Here is a 17,572-nt window from a genome sequence, read left to right on the forward strand (position 1 = left end):
TCTGTCAAAATTGGATTGAACTTCGGACGTCTACATAAGGGAACAAAAGCCTCATGTCTGTTGTAGAAATCTCGTAGGCTAGCCCCTGTCTCAGAAAAAAAATTTTCATTTTAGTGAGTCCACTCACAATCAATCAGATGCATGCTTGTTCATTGCAACGTACATTTCTTAAAGCCGTCTCTTTTTCTTATCCATGTTGCTTGCTTATTGTTTAAAATAAAAATTGGTTTTCAACTGAAAAAAATTCTGCAAGCATTGTATCTGGCAGCTGTAAAGACAATACGGTGAAAGCAGCTCAGGAAACCTATATCCAAAGATCACTAAAGTCAACTCTGTGACTGTATAGACAAGGCTGGTTTCTGTCTTCTCTTGTGACTGGTTTTTGTTTCTTTTCCTGACAGCTGCTGAACAGGTCCGAACCTTAAAATTCTATCTCTTGCTTCATCCAGTCAGTTTTTAAAACAAAGTGAATGGTGGAGGGAAGAGAATTGAGAATTAACAAATATTTTAAAATTATGGTTTCTTTGACTCTGTTTTTTTTTTTTCCTTAGGTGGCAGCGCAGATAATGTTTTGTCTCAGATTGCAGCCCAAAGAAGAAAAGCAGCAGGCTTACCTGAACAGAAACCGAGCCAACAGCATAGCCCAGTCCAATCAACTCCTTCATCCACCTTGTCTGATTTGCCGTCTGCTCAAATTGTTGGCAATGGACATGTTGGAAAGGTACAGAGGAGCATAAATTTTTGTCCTTCCAGATTGGCTGATGTTAATAGGTTACATCTCAGTCATGGGTTGTTGATAAATAAAGCTGCGTGAAATCACACAGCCTAAAATGAATGAACTTGTGTTACAGTAGTGGAAACTTCAGCTCCACAAACCTTCAGTTTCATTTCAAGTCTAGAAAAGATTGTACTTAATAATGAAGCATGATTTTGCTTTATTATTTATTTCAATCTGTTTTAAAAACAGTAAGTGTAATACTTGATCTTATGATAGATCTGCGCTGTTGGCTTCAGTTTCTCATTATTTCTTTCTATGGCCCTGATTGAGTCCAGTGTTTTAGTTTAGTTATTCGTAGGCTTTACTCTGAAGCAGTATAGCAAGTTTCCCTCCAAAGGCAGAACTTGAGAGCAGAACATGAGATACGCTCACCACAACAAGATGTGTGTATCCAGTCTGCTCCACAAGGTATTATTGTTAAACAGTATGACTATTAAGTTATCACCAAAGTCAGGTTTTGCTCCTGACTGCAGGCCATGTTATCTGTGCTGACTTACCTATCAGTTTCCTGAAATAGCTTTACCCTTGTGACCTGCCCATTTTTGTACCTTACTTCAAAGTCAGCAACTGCTTTGTACAAAGATTTTAAGGATTAAAATTTTAAGCCTTCAAAATCTGCAGAGATGCATGTGAGAAAGCAGCATCATAATGGGAGGTGTGATACACTAGTGTGAAATGTATGGGTTTATTCACTCAGGGAACCATTACATTTCAGACAGTAATAGAAGGAAACCACATAATTTGGGGGGTTAGTTCTAGTGCCTGGTATTCTGAAAAATAACCAAGAGCAAAATTTCCCAGCTTTTTGCTTGTGTATTCTCCAAACAGCTTGTTTTGCTTTGTTTTGTTTTCTTTGCATCTTTTAATGTGATTCTTCTGGATGTTCTGCCTGAAAAAAACAAAAATGGCCATAGGATAAAATTATTACATTTGCTATCTTGTTCTGAGATATCTTTTATGGCAACAGTAAGTAAATATCAATGATAAATAAAGTTACAAAGTAGTTTAGTGATTTAGTGATTTGAGATTTCTGGAGGACAAAAATCAGAAAAAGAAAAGCGTGCAACTACCAATGCCAAAACAGTTTCCACGAACAATCACTTTGTCTCTGATCTATCAGTCCTGATTCTGAAGAGACTACTGGTTGCTTTCCAAAGATGAGATTGGGAACTAAAATTTATGACTGCTGGACCACCAAAAGCTATGGACTCATGCTGGTTCTTTGGCACATGATAATTTTTCCTTCCTTTCTATCCCACATAACTGCTCTCCAGGTTATAAATGATCTGTCTCTTTCTTTCCTATAGACAAAGGCACTTTGTTATCCTCTTCCCTCATTCAAGTCTCCTCTACTGAAGAGCTACCAAATGTTTGGTTTTGTTTTTTTGTTTTTTTTCAGAGGTGGTCTGACCACTATCTTTCTAATTAAAATCTCAGCAGTTCCTCTCAGTTTGTTCTTATCTTGAAAATAATTTCAGAAGAGCTGCTTGTGTGCAGCTGCTTATTTTTCTCAAGTTATATTAGTTAACCTATTTAGAGATAATACCTGATAATACCTGTGCCTGTGAGCTTTGAGCTGCAGATCTTGGGGCCTGTTGTTACAACAATGCTGCCACAAAGATGTTTAACTATTACACTCACAATTGAAGACATTAGGGGATAAAGAAGTAGTGAGATGCAGTGTCCAGCACATAGATCATCTTCTGAGAAGGCAACTCTTCATACTGTTGGAAATGTTTTTAAATGGAAATGATGCCAGTATATTGGAAAGACAACTCCTCTTTGTCCTCTTTGTGCAGATGTCCAGATGAGTTTCACTCTACCAACAACAGCAAAACAGGTCATCAGTGTGGGTCTTGCATTAGAAGCTCACATATTAGACATCTGAGGTGATTTTTGAGACATCAGCATCTGTTGGGAGAATACAGTCACTCAGGAATCCACACTGGCTGCAAAAACTTAAACAGCCTCCTTCGTTGTAATCACTGTAATGCTGAAGATTTAACATCTATATCCATTGTGGAAATGCTTCTGCCCTGCCATTAGGACCATGCAGTCTGAGCTTGGAAGTAAATCTAAAAATGCAGTAATGTTACACTAATCAGTTTAGTGAAAATTGTCCATGAGGAGTGAGATTGTGCAAGCCTTAAAGAAGGAAAAAAGAAGAAAAAAAACCTGAGTAACAAATTACAGGGTGGCTTAATTTAAACAAATGCAGACAATGTGCTGTAGAGGGAAGACCGTTCTTGAACACAAATGGTCAATAACAGAATACAGGGAAAATTGGGGAAGTAGTAAGGGACAAAGGAATGAAATGTTTTCATGATGCTTTTCAGAGACCTCTCAAATTTTTATCACGGTAACTTGCTTTTAGTCAGTTCAGATGCTAGGCTAAGGAGGTAGTATGTTTTAGCAGAGGAGAGAGCAATGAAGGAATGTTACCACTCAAATAACTTTTTTTTGGTTTTAATCTTCATCTCTTTCATTGTCTAGAAAAGTTCCACTTACGCCATAGCACAGAAGCATAATTATAGAAAGGCAGGCATCACTGTCATTTTCCCTTCTCGCTTTGTTACTGAACTTCTTTCATATGTTTTTCTTGTAGCAGCTTGATGGATGAAAGTTAAACTCTTCCTTAAGTTAAACTCTGAATTCAGGAATCCAGAGAAAAGAACCTACGCTTCTTTTTAGGTCATATAATGGAAACATTAGAATAAGTGAAGTGATAGGTAGATAGAAAATTTAGGAGGTGAAGTATATTAACTTGTTTTGGGAAAGACTGGTATAGATACATATACCATCTTATTCCTCACTTGTAATTAATCTGTTTTCCATGCATCCAAGCATATTAAATATTTACGAAACATTTGGCTGATTTTGGAAACTTGAATTCCAGTGCAGCAAGGGCTTTAAATACACCCAAAACGTAGTTCAGGCTTGCTACGTATTTCTGGTTAATCTAGTATGAAATGCTGCCTTACATTAGTATCTGATATACTTTGTGAAGCTTTAATGGAGGCTTTAATTAATTAATTAATTAATTAATCTCTGAATGAAAAAGACTGCTTTCAGCTTTTATAAAAAGAATAATTGCAATGCTTATATATGGTAATGCTTTGTAAGAAATCATTTCCATATTTCAAAATTACATCCTTAATACATGTATTTTCCTTGTTGAATCTGAGGGGACAGACTCTCGCCTGTGATGAATCAGTGTTACTCCAATTATTTTGATGTGAACCGAACAGAAGCTTCTAGTTGTCCCTACGTGTTCTGCAGAAATAATATGCTACATAAGTAATACTGAAACATTATATATAGCCAAACACTTTTTTTGTTTAACTGAAATAATTGTATCATTAACTGCAGCAAAAACCGGAGATGAACAAAAGACCTCCATCTGGGACATCATCTACGTCTAAAAGCACATCACCAACTCTCACACCTTCCCCATCACCCTCCCCATCTCCTAAGGTTCACAACGCAGAGTCCTCTCTCTCTTCTTCTCACAGGCAGGCCAAGAGCAATGGCTCCAGCAGTGGTACTATTACAGAAGATGGTGAGTAAGCCACTGTAATTATAGGAGATTCATTTACCAAGAGCTCAATGTGTTTAAAAGCTGTAACTGTTCTGGATTTGTGGGCATCTGCATGGGAATGAGAACTTTTTTCTTTCTAGAAAAAATGTCTTGGTGTTTCTTACTGCAAGGCTGACATTCCTGCAGTAACTATGGCTGTTTCTCTCCCAAAAGCTGTGATTCCTTCTGTCAGGAGGGAGATTGGTGCCATCTCACAGCTAGCATAGAGCGTGTAGGTATGCCACTCTTATGTGGCCTCCTTCCTTCATCCTCTTCTGGCTTCAATTCTGGTTTTCACCCTTTGCTAAGGGTAGAAAATGCACCTTCTGGCCTTCAAAATGAATTTTTTTCTAATAATTGTGATGAAGCACACCACTACAGAAATACAATTTTGACTCATAGCAAATCATAGCTACATGCAGTCGAATTTTAAGAGCTGTTGTGCATTTATTTTTTTCAATTGCAAAATTAGCTTTGTTTTGACATTATTCTTAACTTTTGGACACAATTGAGGGTAACAATGTTATTATTTCCCCAGTAAGATTTCTACTTTTTAAGTTGAACTTTTAGGTCTAAATTATACCATTTTATTTGAAAATGTCTTGTTACCGCATTGGAAATAGATATAAATTACTTGTTTTCTTCTGTAAACATCTCAAAAAAGTAAAAAAAATAGCATGACCCAGAATATTGTCAATAAAGGGTTGGGGTACCATTTATGTGATTTCTGTAAGAGGCACTTCATACTTTTTTTGGGTTTTTTTGAAAGTGTCCATGTTGATTTGCTTTTCATTTATGCTAACTTTGTCCATTGACGCTGTACTTTGTTTGACACTAAAGAGGTGTGATATTTGACCTGCTTTCTGTCCTCTTATTATGGCTTAGCTGTAACATATTGTGATGAATCAGTGCTGACTCCTGGAGAAAATCCTTTCACATCTCTGTTAGTGCCATTTTATAAAGATGGCTTAATAATGTTAGAGTTGCTGGTTGAGAAATTCATTAAGTGAAAATAACTTGCTGTCAAATAGCAAGGGGAATTCCCTCAGCCATCAGCTGTTATAATCGCACTTTAAGAAAAAGGGCTTTGTGACCACACCACTAGTGGCATGAAATGGTGACTCTCCTCTGTAGAGAGGGGAGAGGTTGTCAGACACTTAAGTAGTTCCAGGTTATTTGTAAGCTTTCATAGTTAAGTGGCCCTTAAATTTCAGGGCTTCTCTTGCTGTGAGTTGATTCAGCAGCAACAGTATGGATCCTCACAAGCCCAGTAGTAGTCAGAAGAATAAATACAGACTGACTGCGATGTTAACTTTTCTTTGTCTTTCAAGTAAACTTAAATGAAGTAGGAATTTGATTTGTGTTGAATATTACTGTGAAAAAACAGTAGGTGGCAGGGCTCAGGGGTGTGCATGGTTTCCTTTTAGGCAACCACTTGGTGGACCATCAACAGCTTGTCCCTATTCTGAGAACCAGTGATGTAGAGAATCAAGAAAGACGAAACCATGTGAGAATAAAAGGAAGCTCTGAAAACTTGGAGAAAGGTAAGTAACTACTGCTGAGTAGTACAAAAGAGGTACTAAATAGGAATAATGTGGCAGAGGTAGTATGAGTTCTGAGAACTTTGGCTTTCTTTGGGGCTGTATGGAAGGAGACAAGATATGAGTAGTGCAAAAGAGAGACTTAGTGAAAAAGCAAAGGAGAAACAATGTTACACAAGAACTGTAAAATTGTGAGGTTTAAGGTTTTGTTCAAACTTAATGTATGATACAGGAATTGGAAGATGGAAAGAGGAAAAGAAAACATGAAAGGTCTACAGCTGAAAGCATTTTCTCTTTTTGTGAAAAGTGGTAGCTATTACAGTTATTTATGACAACACGGCTCTGGGCTCAGAGAGCCTGAAAGTTTCTTCCCATATCACAACCTATAATTTAAGCACACCAGTGTGATGAAAAATGAAAAGTCTAACAATCTAAAGGAAAACAAGGTTAGTAATATATTGGTAGGCTTCTAATGAAACTTATTCTTTTTATGAAGTGCTAATGTTCATCCAACTGCATGGAGAAGTTCTCATGCTATATTTTTAAAGCTGATTTCCCATGGATTAACCTCAGGGTATGAAAGCTTTTACCTTGAAAACATGCCAACATATACAAATCATGTTAATCATACTAGATGAATTGGCCTTGAGGTAAAAAGTCCCGTAACCCTAACAGAAAATAAGACTCAGCTAGAATTTTCCACTTGAGTTTTCTGTGGGCTCTTCTGTGTAAAGGAGGAGGCTTCCAGAATGGGGCACAGAAAAGTGTGTCCATCTTAAGATACTTGATATCTTTTGGTATCTCTTGAAGCTTAGAGAATGAGATTCTTTTTTCACGTTTCTACTGATGATGAAAGAAAAGGGGCAGTCAAAAGACAACTACATATATAAATAAATAGTGAAATAAGTAAATAAAAGTTAAGTATATTTGCATATAGAATAGCCATGTCTTTGCAATGAAAGTGAGTTTATATGGGAAGTATTAAATATAGTTAGATTGTGTAATGTAATCATTTGTTCTTAACTTTGACTTTGAACCCTTAGTTTAACTGACTGCTTTGGTACTTCTGGGGGAAAAGAAGAGAGCAAAGCAAAAATAAAACCAAACAGAATCCTGACTTGAGAGAGGTAGTGTGTATTTAAGAGAGGCAATGTCTAACATACATGATCTGGGTCAGCCACCTGGGGACAAGCACCTGTGTTAGACACTGAAGTGCCTAAGTTGACCTCAGTGGTTTGGTTTTTTAAGATCCTTTTAATGTGGAAGAATGGGTGATACAACAGAAAGATTTTATCCTAGCAAGGTAAGACTAGATAGAAATACAGTATACTGAAAGGCCTGAGAACACAATAAGCCAATGTTTTAATTTCTGATGTGGAGTAAGTGTGATTGGGTTTTGTTGTATATTCCACACGGTGATATATGATGTTTTAATGTATGTTTTCCGTACTTAACAAATGCAGAGATCACTAAAATCTTATCAAATCCATGAAGGGTTTTTTGTTTTCTTTTTCTTTTCTGTTATTACAGATGAGCTGACTGGCATCCTTAAAAAATTGTCCCTTGAGAAATATCAGCCTATATTTGAAGAACAAGAGGTAATGTCTGTTTTAAAAGATTTACTTTTTACCATTTTAGAAAAAGTAGGGTGTGACACACGTTGACTCAGAATTGTGATCCAGAATCTCAAATCTAATATTTTATAACCATTTTTGGTTGCAGAGGGGACCTTGAAATGTAGAACAAGTAGTGTTCCTGTCATTCTCCAGATACTGCAAATATCAGTGTTTTTTACATTGAACCTACAATTTTGGTATAGATATGAGCATCAGATTCTTTTTCTTTCTGTTTTTACACTCTGCTTTTTCTATATATGTCTATACCCAATGTGGCTAAGCAGTTTATAGGACATACTGTATCATCCCTGGAAACACAGCTGGAACATCATTTGCAGAGGGAGAACAGCAGGGTGTGAGTCATGGAGATAGCTGCTTTCTCTTCTTTATCCACTATGAATAAGCAACAGGAGAATTAAGCTGGGAGACCTAAACATTATTGTAATGAGGCCTGTGATGGTGACTGCCTGAAGGATGCAATGAATGGAAACATTGCTGAAAATAGCTAAAAGTAATTCATTACAATGTTTAAGACAGTATCAGATGCAAGCAATAATTTTGCGTGTGTTCGGCCAAAGGGAGGGGACAGTGAATGGACATAAAATAAATTGACATTGCTGCATTCAAGATTCAGCACCACAAACACATTGTTTAGCTGCGTCATAATACACTGGTGGTATTACTGTTCCCCTGTGTGATAGGGAGGGAAGCATTTTGTAGAAATGAATATGCTCTGTGTGAGAAGGTTATATATATATGTTATATGTTCATATATATATGTGAACAAATCTTGGGTTTCCTCAGGAGACAATGTAAAAGTAGACACAATATTCTGAAATTCCAAAAATACTTGGGTGTGGGAGAGAGGTAGGGGGAGTGCAAGAAAAGAAAAGAGACTGTAGGCTTATTCAACTAGCTGGTACTGTAAGTAGAAGTCTTTTTGTGGAGAGCATACATCTTGTATTGATACTGCTTGTATGAAAAAATGTTTAAAATTCCATTAAATATACTACCATAATTAATAGAATTATTAACAACAGATTTAAAACCTGACAACAGTGGTAAAGTGGGTACCATTTGGTGCTGGTAATTCATTAAAAACTTTTGTGTGCACAATATTTATAGTAAGTCTTTTAACCTGTAATAGTGAATCTTTGCAAATTGGGTAAATTTATCTTTTTTTTTTTTTTTTATGCAGGTTGATATGGAAGCCTTCCTTACACTTACTGATGGTGATCTGAAAGAGCTAGGTATTAAAACTGATGGATCAAGGCAGCAAATTTTGGCAGCTATTTCTGAACTGAATGCGGGAAAGGTACATTTTGAAATACTGTACTTAGTAAATTAGTTCAAGGTTTATTGATAATTCAACATGCACTTCAATCAATTGCAGATGTTAGTTGGAAAACAAAAATGAATATTTTCCCTACAAAATATTTAATGCATTTGATTAGTGAAAAGTATCTTCTCTTGAGGTACTTGCTATTCTCTTTCATTAACTCCTAGTTCGGTGACTGTACAGTTCTTTTACAGAGTATTAGCAACTGTATCAGAAGCTACTGGTAACATAAATATTACAGTTACTTAATATTGATTTCAGTGATGCTAAAAAGAATCACCTATCCACTATTGTCCAGCTAAGGAAAGGTCTGCTTTTGTTTTGCCTAACAGTTTTTGATTTCTCTGTGATTAGGTAAATAGTACTTCTCTCATTCCTTACTCTTTTATTGCCTTTTCATTTTATATTGACATAAACATATTTGCTAAGAATGGCGTACAGAAAGCAATGTTCTTGTCAGAGAAATTATGGACTGCAGCATCTCTTTAAGTGGGCCTGCTGACACTTCTCAGCTGCTTTTCAGTTTTGAGGCTCATTCTCTCTCTGATATTGGAAGCTCAGATAAACAAAACATGGTTTCCCCAAGTTAAGATCAACAACAGCAAGTGACTAGGCTAAAAATCCGGGGAGGTGGATTGTGCTCCATGCTATAAAACTTTGAAGAAAATCATGAAAGTGTTTCCATTGCTGTCTGGTAGTTTCAAGAAAAGATTAGTGAGGCTTTCTACATATATGGCAGGTAAGGGTTTGTTATTATTCCTCATAGAACACTAGGACTTTCTGGGCACAGACACACGTATTTACAAATTTTTTTGTGACTCTTATTAAATTATTTTTTAAACAGAAATTTTTAAAGTACCTTATTTTAATTTATTGTGCTTTTACAGGGACGAGAGAGACAGATTTTACAAGAAACTATACACAACTTCCACTCTTCCTTTGAGAGCAGTGTTAGCAACACACGACCTCCAGGTCATTCTCAGTGTAAGTAGCACTTAAAATTAATTGAAAAATATATGCATAATTCTAATTAATACTGAATAGAAGACAGACTGTGACAAACAAGCCAGTTAACTGCTTTCTAGGTTAATGATTGGTGCGTGTCTGTGTCTTGCTGAAACTAGAGAAGGTTTCAAAATAAAAAAGTAGAGATATCTAAGATTTTTATACACACTTTGGTACTTCATGCTACAGGTTTTTGCTATGCATTACTAAACAGAGAAAATGTATGTAAGTACACCAAGCTATAACATACTGTATACTGTAAATAATATTTGTATATATACAACAGCACTGGGAGGTGTGTATCTGTATGACATATAATTTGCATACTCTTTCTAGGAGACAATTTTCTTTAGTATGATCAAGTAGATTAAGTATATTCAAAGTATACAATTTAGTATACTATATGTTTAGAAACAGTGGGACCCTTATGCAGTCTCTGGAACTTCAAGTAATTTCCAGGAATCTCTAATATTTCAGAGAATAAGAGCAGCTGTACTGAGTCAGATTCAAGGCCCACCCATATAGTTGTGTTTGGCTTTTTCATCTGATCTTATTTGACATTGTTGTGAAGAGCTGCTTGCTTTGATTTTCTGTGAACTTGCTGTGTCTTGACTTCTTTTTGCTTCATCCTACTGGATCAGAAGATACAGTAAACAATTGTTCCCTCTTCACTGCATCCATGCTACTGATGGTTTTACAGATACTTGTGATACTCTTCCTCAGTCACGATTTTTTCCAGATGGAAGACTTAAGGGCTGCTTAATCATTCCCATACCATAGTTTTTCTGACCTCTTTTCCTTTCCTACTATATCCTTTCAGACTTGGGAATACCAGCCTAGCATACTGTATTCAAGATGTAGGCATACTGTGGATTTACATATGACATAGTAATGTTTGTTTCTTTACTTGTGTTCTCTATTTTCAGTTCTCTTATCCTTTCCTAGTAATTACTCTGTTTTTTTGGTTGTAACAGTTCACATTAATACTAATTCAGTCTTCAATCTCTTCTAATCCAGCTCATCTACTGTGTCCAAGCTTGGAGCCTGTCATTTTATATAACCACTTATACATCATTTTTCTATGTGCCTTATTTCATATTACTTTATATTTCTGCCAAAATTAATTTATTCCAAGAGCGACTCTTATGGGGATTTCTGGCACTTTGGTAGTTTTCAAGGGGAAAAATTATGGCTTGAAGAATTGCTAATGCATGCTAATAACCTTGTCCCTGACAAGAGCAACTTCTAGGAAGATACTGCTTCTTTATAACCCAGTGAACTATGTCAAACACAGTTAGTTTGCTGCTTCACTGTTTAAATTTGGAGCAGATGACCAAGCCATGGAGGTGTGAGGCAAGATGACTACTCTGAGGAGCAAAATGCTCCTCCTTGGTCTGGACTCCAATTAAACAGCAAGTGACAGCATGAATTTGAGATTTCTGATGGAACTGGATTTAAGAATGTGTATCACCCCAGGAAACATTTATATATGTAGTTTGAGACAACGTTTTTGCTTACATGATTGTAGTAAGTAAGAAAATTGGACTTTTTGAGTGTCCAGTTGCCAGGAGTCATTGCTCAGGGTTTTTTGGAGGGGTGGTGATGGTGTCAAGATTCATGCAGTGGATAATTCAGAGGTCGAACAGATCTGGCAGTGGTCTACAGGTTAATTGAAGTAAATGATACCAAAGGAGAGAGAGCTGCATCTCAAAATTTTCTGCAAAATCAGAAATGGAAAGCTGGAAAAAGTTCATATGGATTCTGTGAAACTCTGTGGGGGAAGAAAAGGAGCAAACCAACTGAAATTATTTCTTTCAAAAGAGTAGAAATGAAATCCCATGTGCTAGTTACAACACATATGTAAGGAAGTGTTACATTTTAGATCTGTGATAAAACAGTTCTTGGAGTTACCTTGCCTAAGTCTGATGCTTGTAATAGATTTTACTATTTCTATAAAAATGACATGAAAGAGAACATCCAAGGTTTATACTCTGAAGAAGGCAATCCTCTTTTTGTCCTAGGGCATTTCTTAACCTCTTTATGGAAAAAAAAATAATGGAGATTTGTTGAAAGTTTAAGTTAACTCCCAGTTAGCTTAGTTTACCTTCTAATACAGAGTTTATTGAAATACTTGAAAGAATAAGATGAGCCTTGTCACTTGGTATAGACATCTAGCTGCTCTCCACTACTTAAACATAACAATTCTCTTACAGCAGGAGGGAAGGCAAAAGAACACCCCAACATCTAGCAAGGGCACTGAACAAAAGGAGGATTTAGACACCAAAAGAATGAACTGAATGTATTGCAAATAAAAGTTGAATGAAGAGTAACTATGCCTATAGTGAAAAAAGGATATGATGACATTCAGTCTATTATTCTTTGCGATAATTCTGGTCTTCCAGTTTCTCTGTACATATGATGGTATGTTGTATTTGATACATACCTACACACATGTGCCTGCAGATACATATATAGGAATCTTAAAAGATGTGACAAAATAAAATGGGAGAGAGTGGGGAGTCATTTGCATATTTACTTTCCACTTTTGGATACAGAGTAGAAAATATCAAATGGAAATTATCCAAAGGAAGCAGTTGGAGAAATTGCGGAGTGAGAAGTGAGAATAGGAGCAGAATCAATATAGACATGCAAATAAAAAATCATACAGGATTCAGGTAGTCACTTGCTGGAAAGGTGCACATTGAGAAAGGAGAGATACTGGAAGGTCTTGTGGCAGTAAGCCATATATCCTCTCTCTACTGGAGAGGGATTAAGATAAGTAAAATGAATTACAGCATCAAATTGTTGAAGTCTGGTATAGCAGTGATGTTGGGAAATATGGGCCTGTTTCTGGTAGTTGTGGAATTACTTTGTCTTCTTTCAAGGTGTGAGTTGCTGGTTGGAGTTTTTCAGATTTTTTTTTTTTCTTTCACAGCACCTGTTGGCTCTGTAAAACCACAAGAAGCTGTTTCTCCAAAGAGGTAGCTCCTGGAAAAAAAGAGATTCTTTTTTTCTTATGGTGAAGTTAATCATCTGGCTGAGTAAATCCAAGTGTACAAATGAAAATTTGAAAAGTTAGTCCTAACTACACCTTTGTAGGACTTTCTACAGTTATGTACTTAATTAGAATCCCACAAAGAATCAAAGAAGAAAATAAAGAGATCGCTTTTACTGCTCAACATAAGTGTTGAATTGTTCAAGGTGTCAGTGGTCTGGATTTCAGAACAAGTCAGAAGAGCAGGAAGAATAAAGGAGCATATAAGGAGATTCATGTTTTCATTCTACTCTTGCCTATATATGAAGAACCCCATAGGAGGCCTTCTTGGGCACAGTCAAGAACAACAAAGTGTGGAAGAAGGCATAACCACCATGAATTATGAGAGCTTCTACATGGGGAAATATGTAAACTGTATGTTCCTCTGTTGGCTGGGTACAGATAAAGGAGTTGAGATTGAAAATGTAATGGTCTCATGAGAAGGAATATAAAGGAAAATGATGCTGCATTCTTCATTAACCAAAATACACTTTTATCTGTTCAATATCAAGAGGTTAGAACAGCAATAAAGGTAATTATGAAATACTCATATGTAAAAATGGCACTTTATTTAAGTAAATGCATAGTCTGTCACCAATATTTAAACAGAAATACTGTTAAAATATTTTATACTGCTGATTGGTTGTTTTGAGAATAAAACCATTTAACTGATATTGGCTGGGTTTTTTTTTTGAATGGTAACACTAGCAGATGCTTAAAATACATTTTTATACCTTTATTTTTGCAATACTTTTGAAAGGACAGGTTTAGTAATTATAAGCAGAAATAATTTTCTGCTTAGTAAATCCAGATTTTTGTTGAACGATTAAAATACAAGCCATTAGAAGCCTCTGACACTTGTTATCTTTCTGAAGGCGTGCAAATACCTAACTTTACCACTAGCTAAATTCATTGCAAGCCCTGGAGTACTAACACAGGTAAAGTTAAGAAGATCTTGGAGCTCCAATGCAGAGCAGCAATTGCAAGTAATTACTTCTGTACAGAACCGAAGGCTTTACATCACCCTCTTCACTGTACTGGTTTTAGTAGAGTTTAGCAAAAATAGGGATAGAAATGGCTGTGGTGATAGACATACAGCACCTGTGAAAGTGATGATGCCCTGCTGTCACTTCGGTACCTCTGGGTGTGTCAGCATGGTGATGCAACCCCCCACAGGCCACAGGTGTGACTTAGCACCTCTCCTTACTTATGTGGAGAAACACCTTGCCCTCTCCTTCCATGCTGCTTGCATTTCTAGAGGAAATTGGGAACATACTGACCCAGAAGAAGTCAAGCTTGGTTGGGGAAAGAATTACTGTTGTGAAAAGGCAATGAATTGGAGCATAAGGTGCCCACTTACTATCTTTGAAACTGCTATGTTTGGGAAAGCATCCCCTTTCCACCTGCAAAGACAACCTCTCTACAAGGCATACCAGGCTCCTGCATGTCTGGGACAGGACCATCATGTTGCCTGAAGAAAGATGCCAACCATCAGTCACCCTGACAGCCTCAATCATGGCCCAAATGGTGTGGTCTTCTGTGATTGGTTGATACTGCCAGAGTTACATCTGACAGACTGTGGCTCAAATGAATGTTAAAATATCAAATGAATAGTTAAATATCTGATGAAAGTAAATAGTCTTTAAGTTCTATAAGTAGATGATCTTATGGAAGGGCCTTTGAACTCTTCTGGATTGCAGCAGACTGTGTCCAGCAAATTGATCCTGAGCTGGGACATCTCAGAAATAGTGCACAGAATCACTTGCTGACAAAGCAGACTGGAAGGCCAAGGCAGTGCTGACTTCTTGAGACTTGACTATCACCTATGCAGTGCGTGAGTACTTTCACTGATCTCAAGGAGAGGGAAATTTTAACTGTAGGCTAGCCTCTTTACTTGTCTATCTTAAATATTAATATATTTCTGTGTATACGTTAATCCTTATATCTCTGTTCTTGAATATGTGCTTGATGATTTAGATACCATGTAGTAAATAAGAGTGGATCTTGTCATTTTCAAATCAGTAATTAAGTTGCTGCCTTATTATAATAGTTGCCGTACAATCACCTTGTTAAATATTAAATTGGTTTATGATTAATTGCTGCTAAAAATCCAACAGTTTGATCTACCTGATATAATTATTAAACTCTAAATTGCTGCTAAATCATAAACCATGTAAAATATTCCATCCATGGCAGTCAGCTGATTCTATGATGGCTTCATTGGTTTGGCCATCTGAGGCAGGGCTCCAAGCTGCTGGCAGCAAACAGCAGAGCAGCTGAGCTCTGATCTGGCACAGCTGGTGTAACCTGGCAGAGCTCAGCTGAAGCCCTAGGAGGAAGAGAAGAGTTTATAGGAGAGCTTTGCACAAAAAAGGTGGCTACAAGTTGATTAAGGTAATCAGAGCCCATTTCTACCCTGAAGTTCCTGGTGGTCATGCTATTAAGATTTTAAGTGTTAATAGTATATCCACGCTTAAAATAATTTTAGTTCAATTTTTCAGTGCATGTATGTCAACAAACTTATAGCACTATCAACACTTAGCATGGTGTTTTATGTTTCCAACATGTCTTATGCCCAAGGAAATTGTTCCTTATGCAGAATTGTGCTTCAGGATCAATTTCAGCTTTAGGGTGAAATATATATAATTTCTGCTTTCACAGTTTTCAAGAGCTGCTACTAATGATGATGTGGCAAGACAGGTCTACGGCAATGCTGGGTGCAAACTATATAGTATTAATTTAATAGCCCTGTCCTTTCCTGAAGAAGCATGTGGAAAGTTTTGCTTAAAACACTTAAATGCAGGTTAAAATGCAGCAGAGAAATAATTGCAGCTTTATATTAAGACCAGGAAGCAGCTGCTGCTCTTGAGCCCAAAACATGTGGGTGGCACTTTGAAGCCTCTGTATGTGTAACTGGGAGTAAGTGGTCTGTAGTAAGGCCAACTATCTCACCTACAACCTAGTGCCTATGGGCGTTATAGCAGCACAATTACCCCATGCAGTTTTGTGTTTTTAATGCAGCAGGTGCCAATCCAAGCATTCAATACACTCTGCAGAGAGTCATGTCAAGCCCACTAATGGGGGACCCTCAAGGTGAGATGACATTCCTGTTCAGAGCTTGTGGGCCTTATTCTTTGGAAGGAGAAGCACTCATCTGCGATAAACAGCGTCCAAAACAAGTTGGTTTTTTTTTGGTCCTTTGCATTATGGCATTGAACAACAGTTCAGTGTGAGAAATACTTTGCAAGGTTGAGAGATGCATTGTTTCTGCAATCTAAGAAGGTTGAAATTCACGTATAGCACTGCCCAGAAGCCTGTAGGAACCTCAAAGCTATAAAGCAAGGCAGGGACGTACTTTGTTCCTCTGGCTGAATCTATTTCACTGTGCAGAAAATCAAGATTCACAGAGTGCAGCCCTGTAAGACAATGATCTAGTATGCGGAAGAGTTAGACTTCACTTTCTCTGGTAGATACATTTGTCTACCAATTCCTAAGCTACATAGTAACTGAGGATAGGTACTGCTGTAAACCTGGGAATTTTAGCCAAAGAGCATCAAAGGATGAGCAGCAGAGTGATGTAAACAGAACACAATGCTGTCAAAAGAGACTGACCAGCACAGAATGTAAGCTCTTTGTGTTTACACAACAGGCATAAAGGTTTCTCCAGACTGCCCCCTCAATAAGTCCCTCCATCTAAAGAGTTAGCTTTATTAATAGAGGAACAAAAATACATGTGTTTGTAGTTTAGGAACCTATCATGTTTTCTGCTGTACTTATCTTAAAGGTAGTCTGTTCCTTCTGCCTGATTTAGAGGCAATCATAAATGGAGAAACCAAACTGGTTGCTTACCATGTCTGATGTGGCTCTGAGAGGAGGTAAGTTCGCAACCAATACCTGCCTTTATGTATCTATGTGTAAAGGCTGACATGGGCAGCCTTCTGTAGTCAGCAGGGGTCTGGTCAGTACTGTCACTGGAGCTTCAAAAGCCAGCGTCTGACCAGCCTTGACCAGCAGCTTAATTCAGTTGTCAGATATTCACTGGCTCTTGCATCTTTTAAAGCATCCAAAGCACCCAGAAGTGGTGCCAGACATGACACCAAGTGAAGGTTGTAGTGATTTTCTTGGTTGCAAGCCATCACCTGGACATTTCATTGACCTGTCCTGATTTGTTATTGATGTTTAAAGGTGAAAAGCTGTTCCTATTTGCAATTCATTTCCTCTGTCCTTTTTAGTTTAAAAAAAGATCTCTGTTAGCAAATTTTGCACTGCTTACCTCATAATGAAAAGTGATACCTTCTGGGTTTTGTTGAAGAAGTAAACATGAGACAAAACAGTTGTTCTGTTTCTAGAATTATGAGCTTGACTAATCTGTGGTTGCTAACCCCAAGATGTCTTACTTTGCTGAGTACTGTTATTTTGCAAGAAGTTTTTATAAAGTCCTTTGAATTTATTTTTCTTTTTTTTCCTGCATTTTGAGCGTTAATCAAAAATAGATTTTAAATAAAGATACATCATTATCTGGAAATTATTCGAGCAGTCATTTGTAGTATTTCTTATGCTCCAGCAAATGCCTCAGAAGGCAGGTAGCTTCTCAAGGGAACAACTTTGGTTTCCAGAGTGAACTGGAACATAAAAGTTGATGCAAACAGATTTCTTTAATACCAAGATCACCTTCATTTAGA

At 37.0% G+C, this 17,572-nt stretch overlaps 1 protein-coding gene across 2 annotated transcripts in view; it reads left to right on the top strand.

The window, feature by feature from the left end:
• The window catches only part of ANKS6 (ankyrin repeat and sterile alpha motif domain containing 6), a 37,124-nt gene extending 23,560 nt beyond the window's left edge, over positions 1 to 13,564 (top strand). The window contains exons 11-17 of one of the 2 annotated variants that reach the window (XM_069853339.1): positions 552 to 721; positions 4,148 to 4,337; positions 5,783 to 5,899; positions 7,427 to 7,494; positions 8,711 to 8,827; positions 9,739 to 9,835; positions 12,792 to 13,564. In XM_069853339.1, coding sequence (XP_069709440.1) covers positions 552 to 721; positions 4,148 to 4,337; positions 5,783 to 5,899; positions 7,427 to 7,494; positions 8,711 to 8,827; positions 9,739 to 9,835; positions 12,792 to 12,841 — 809 coding nt within the window. In that variant the 3' untranslated portion in view covers positions 12,842 to 13,564. The remainder of the gene's footprint in view (positions 1 to 551; positions 722 to 4,147; positions 4,338 to 5,782; positions 5,900 to 7,426; positions 7,495 to 8,710; positions 8,828 to 9,738; positions 9,836 to 12,791) is intronic. The other variant, XM_069853340.1, reaches the window with a different exon arrangement.
• Positions 13,565 to 17,572: the final 4,008 nt, after the last annotated feature.

Source organism: Phaenicophaeus curvirostris, chromosome 3 (assembly GCF_032191515.1).
Source record: "Phaenicophaeus curvirostris isolate KB17595 chromosome 3, BPBGC_Pcur_1.0, whole genome shotgun sequence".
NCBI classification, from domain to species: Eukaryota; Metazoa; Chordata; class Aves; order Cuculiformes; family Cuculidae; genus Phaenicophaeus; species Phaenicophaeus curvirostris.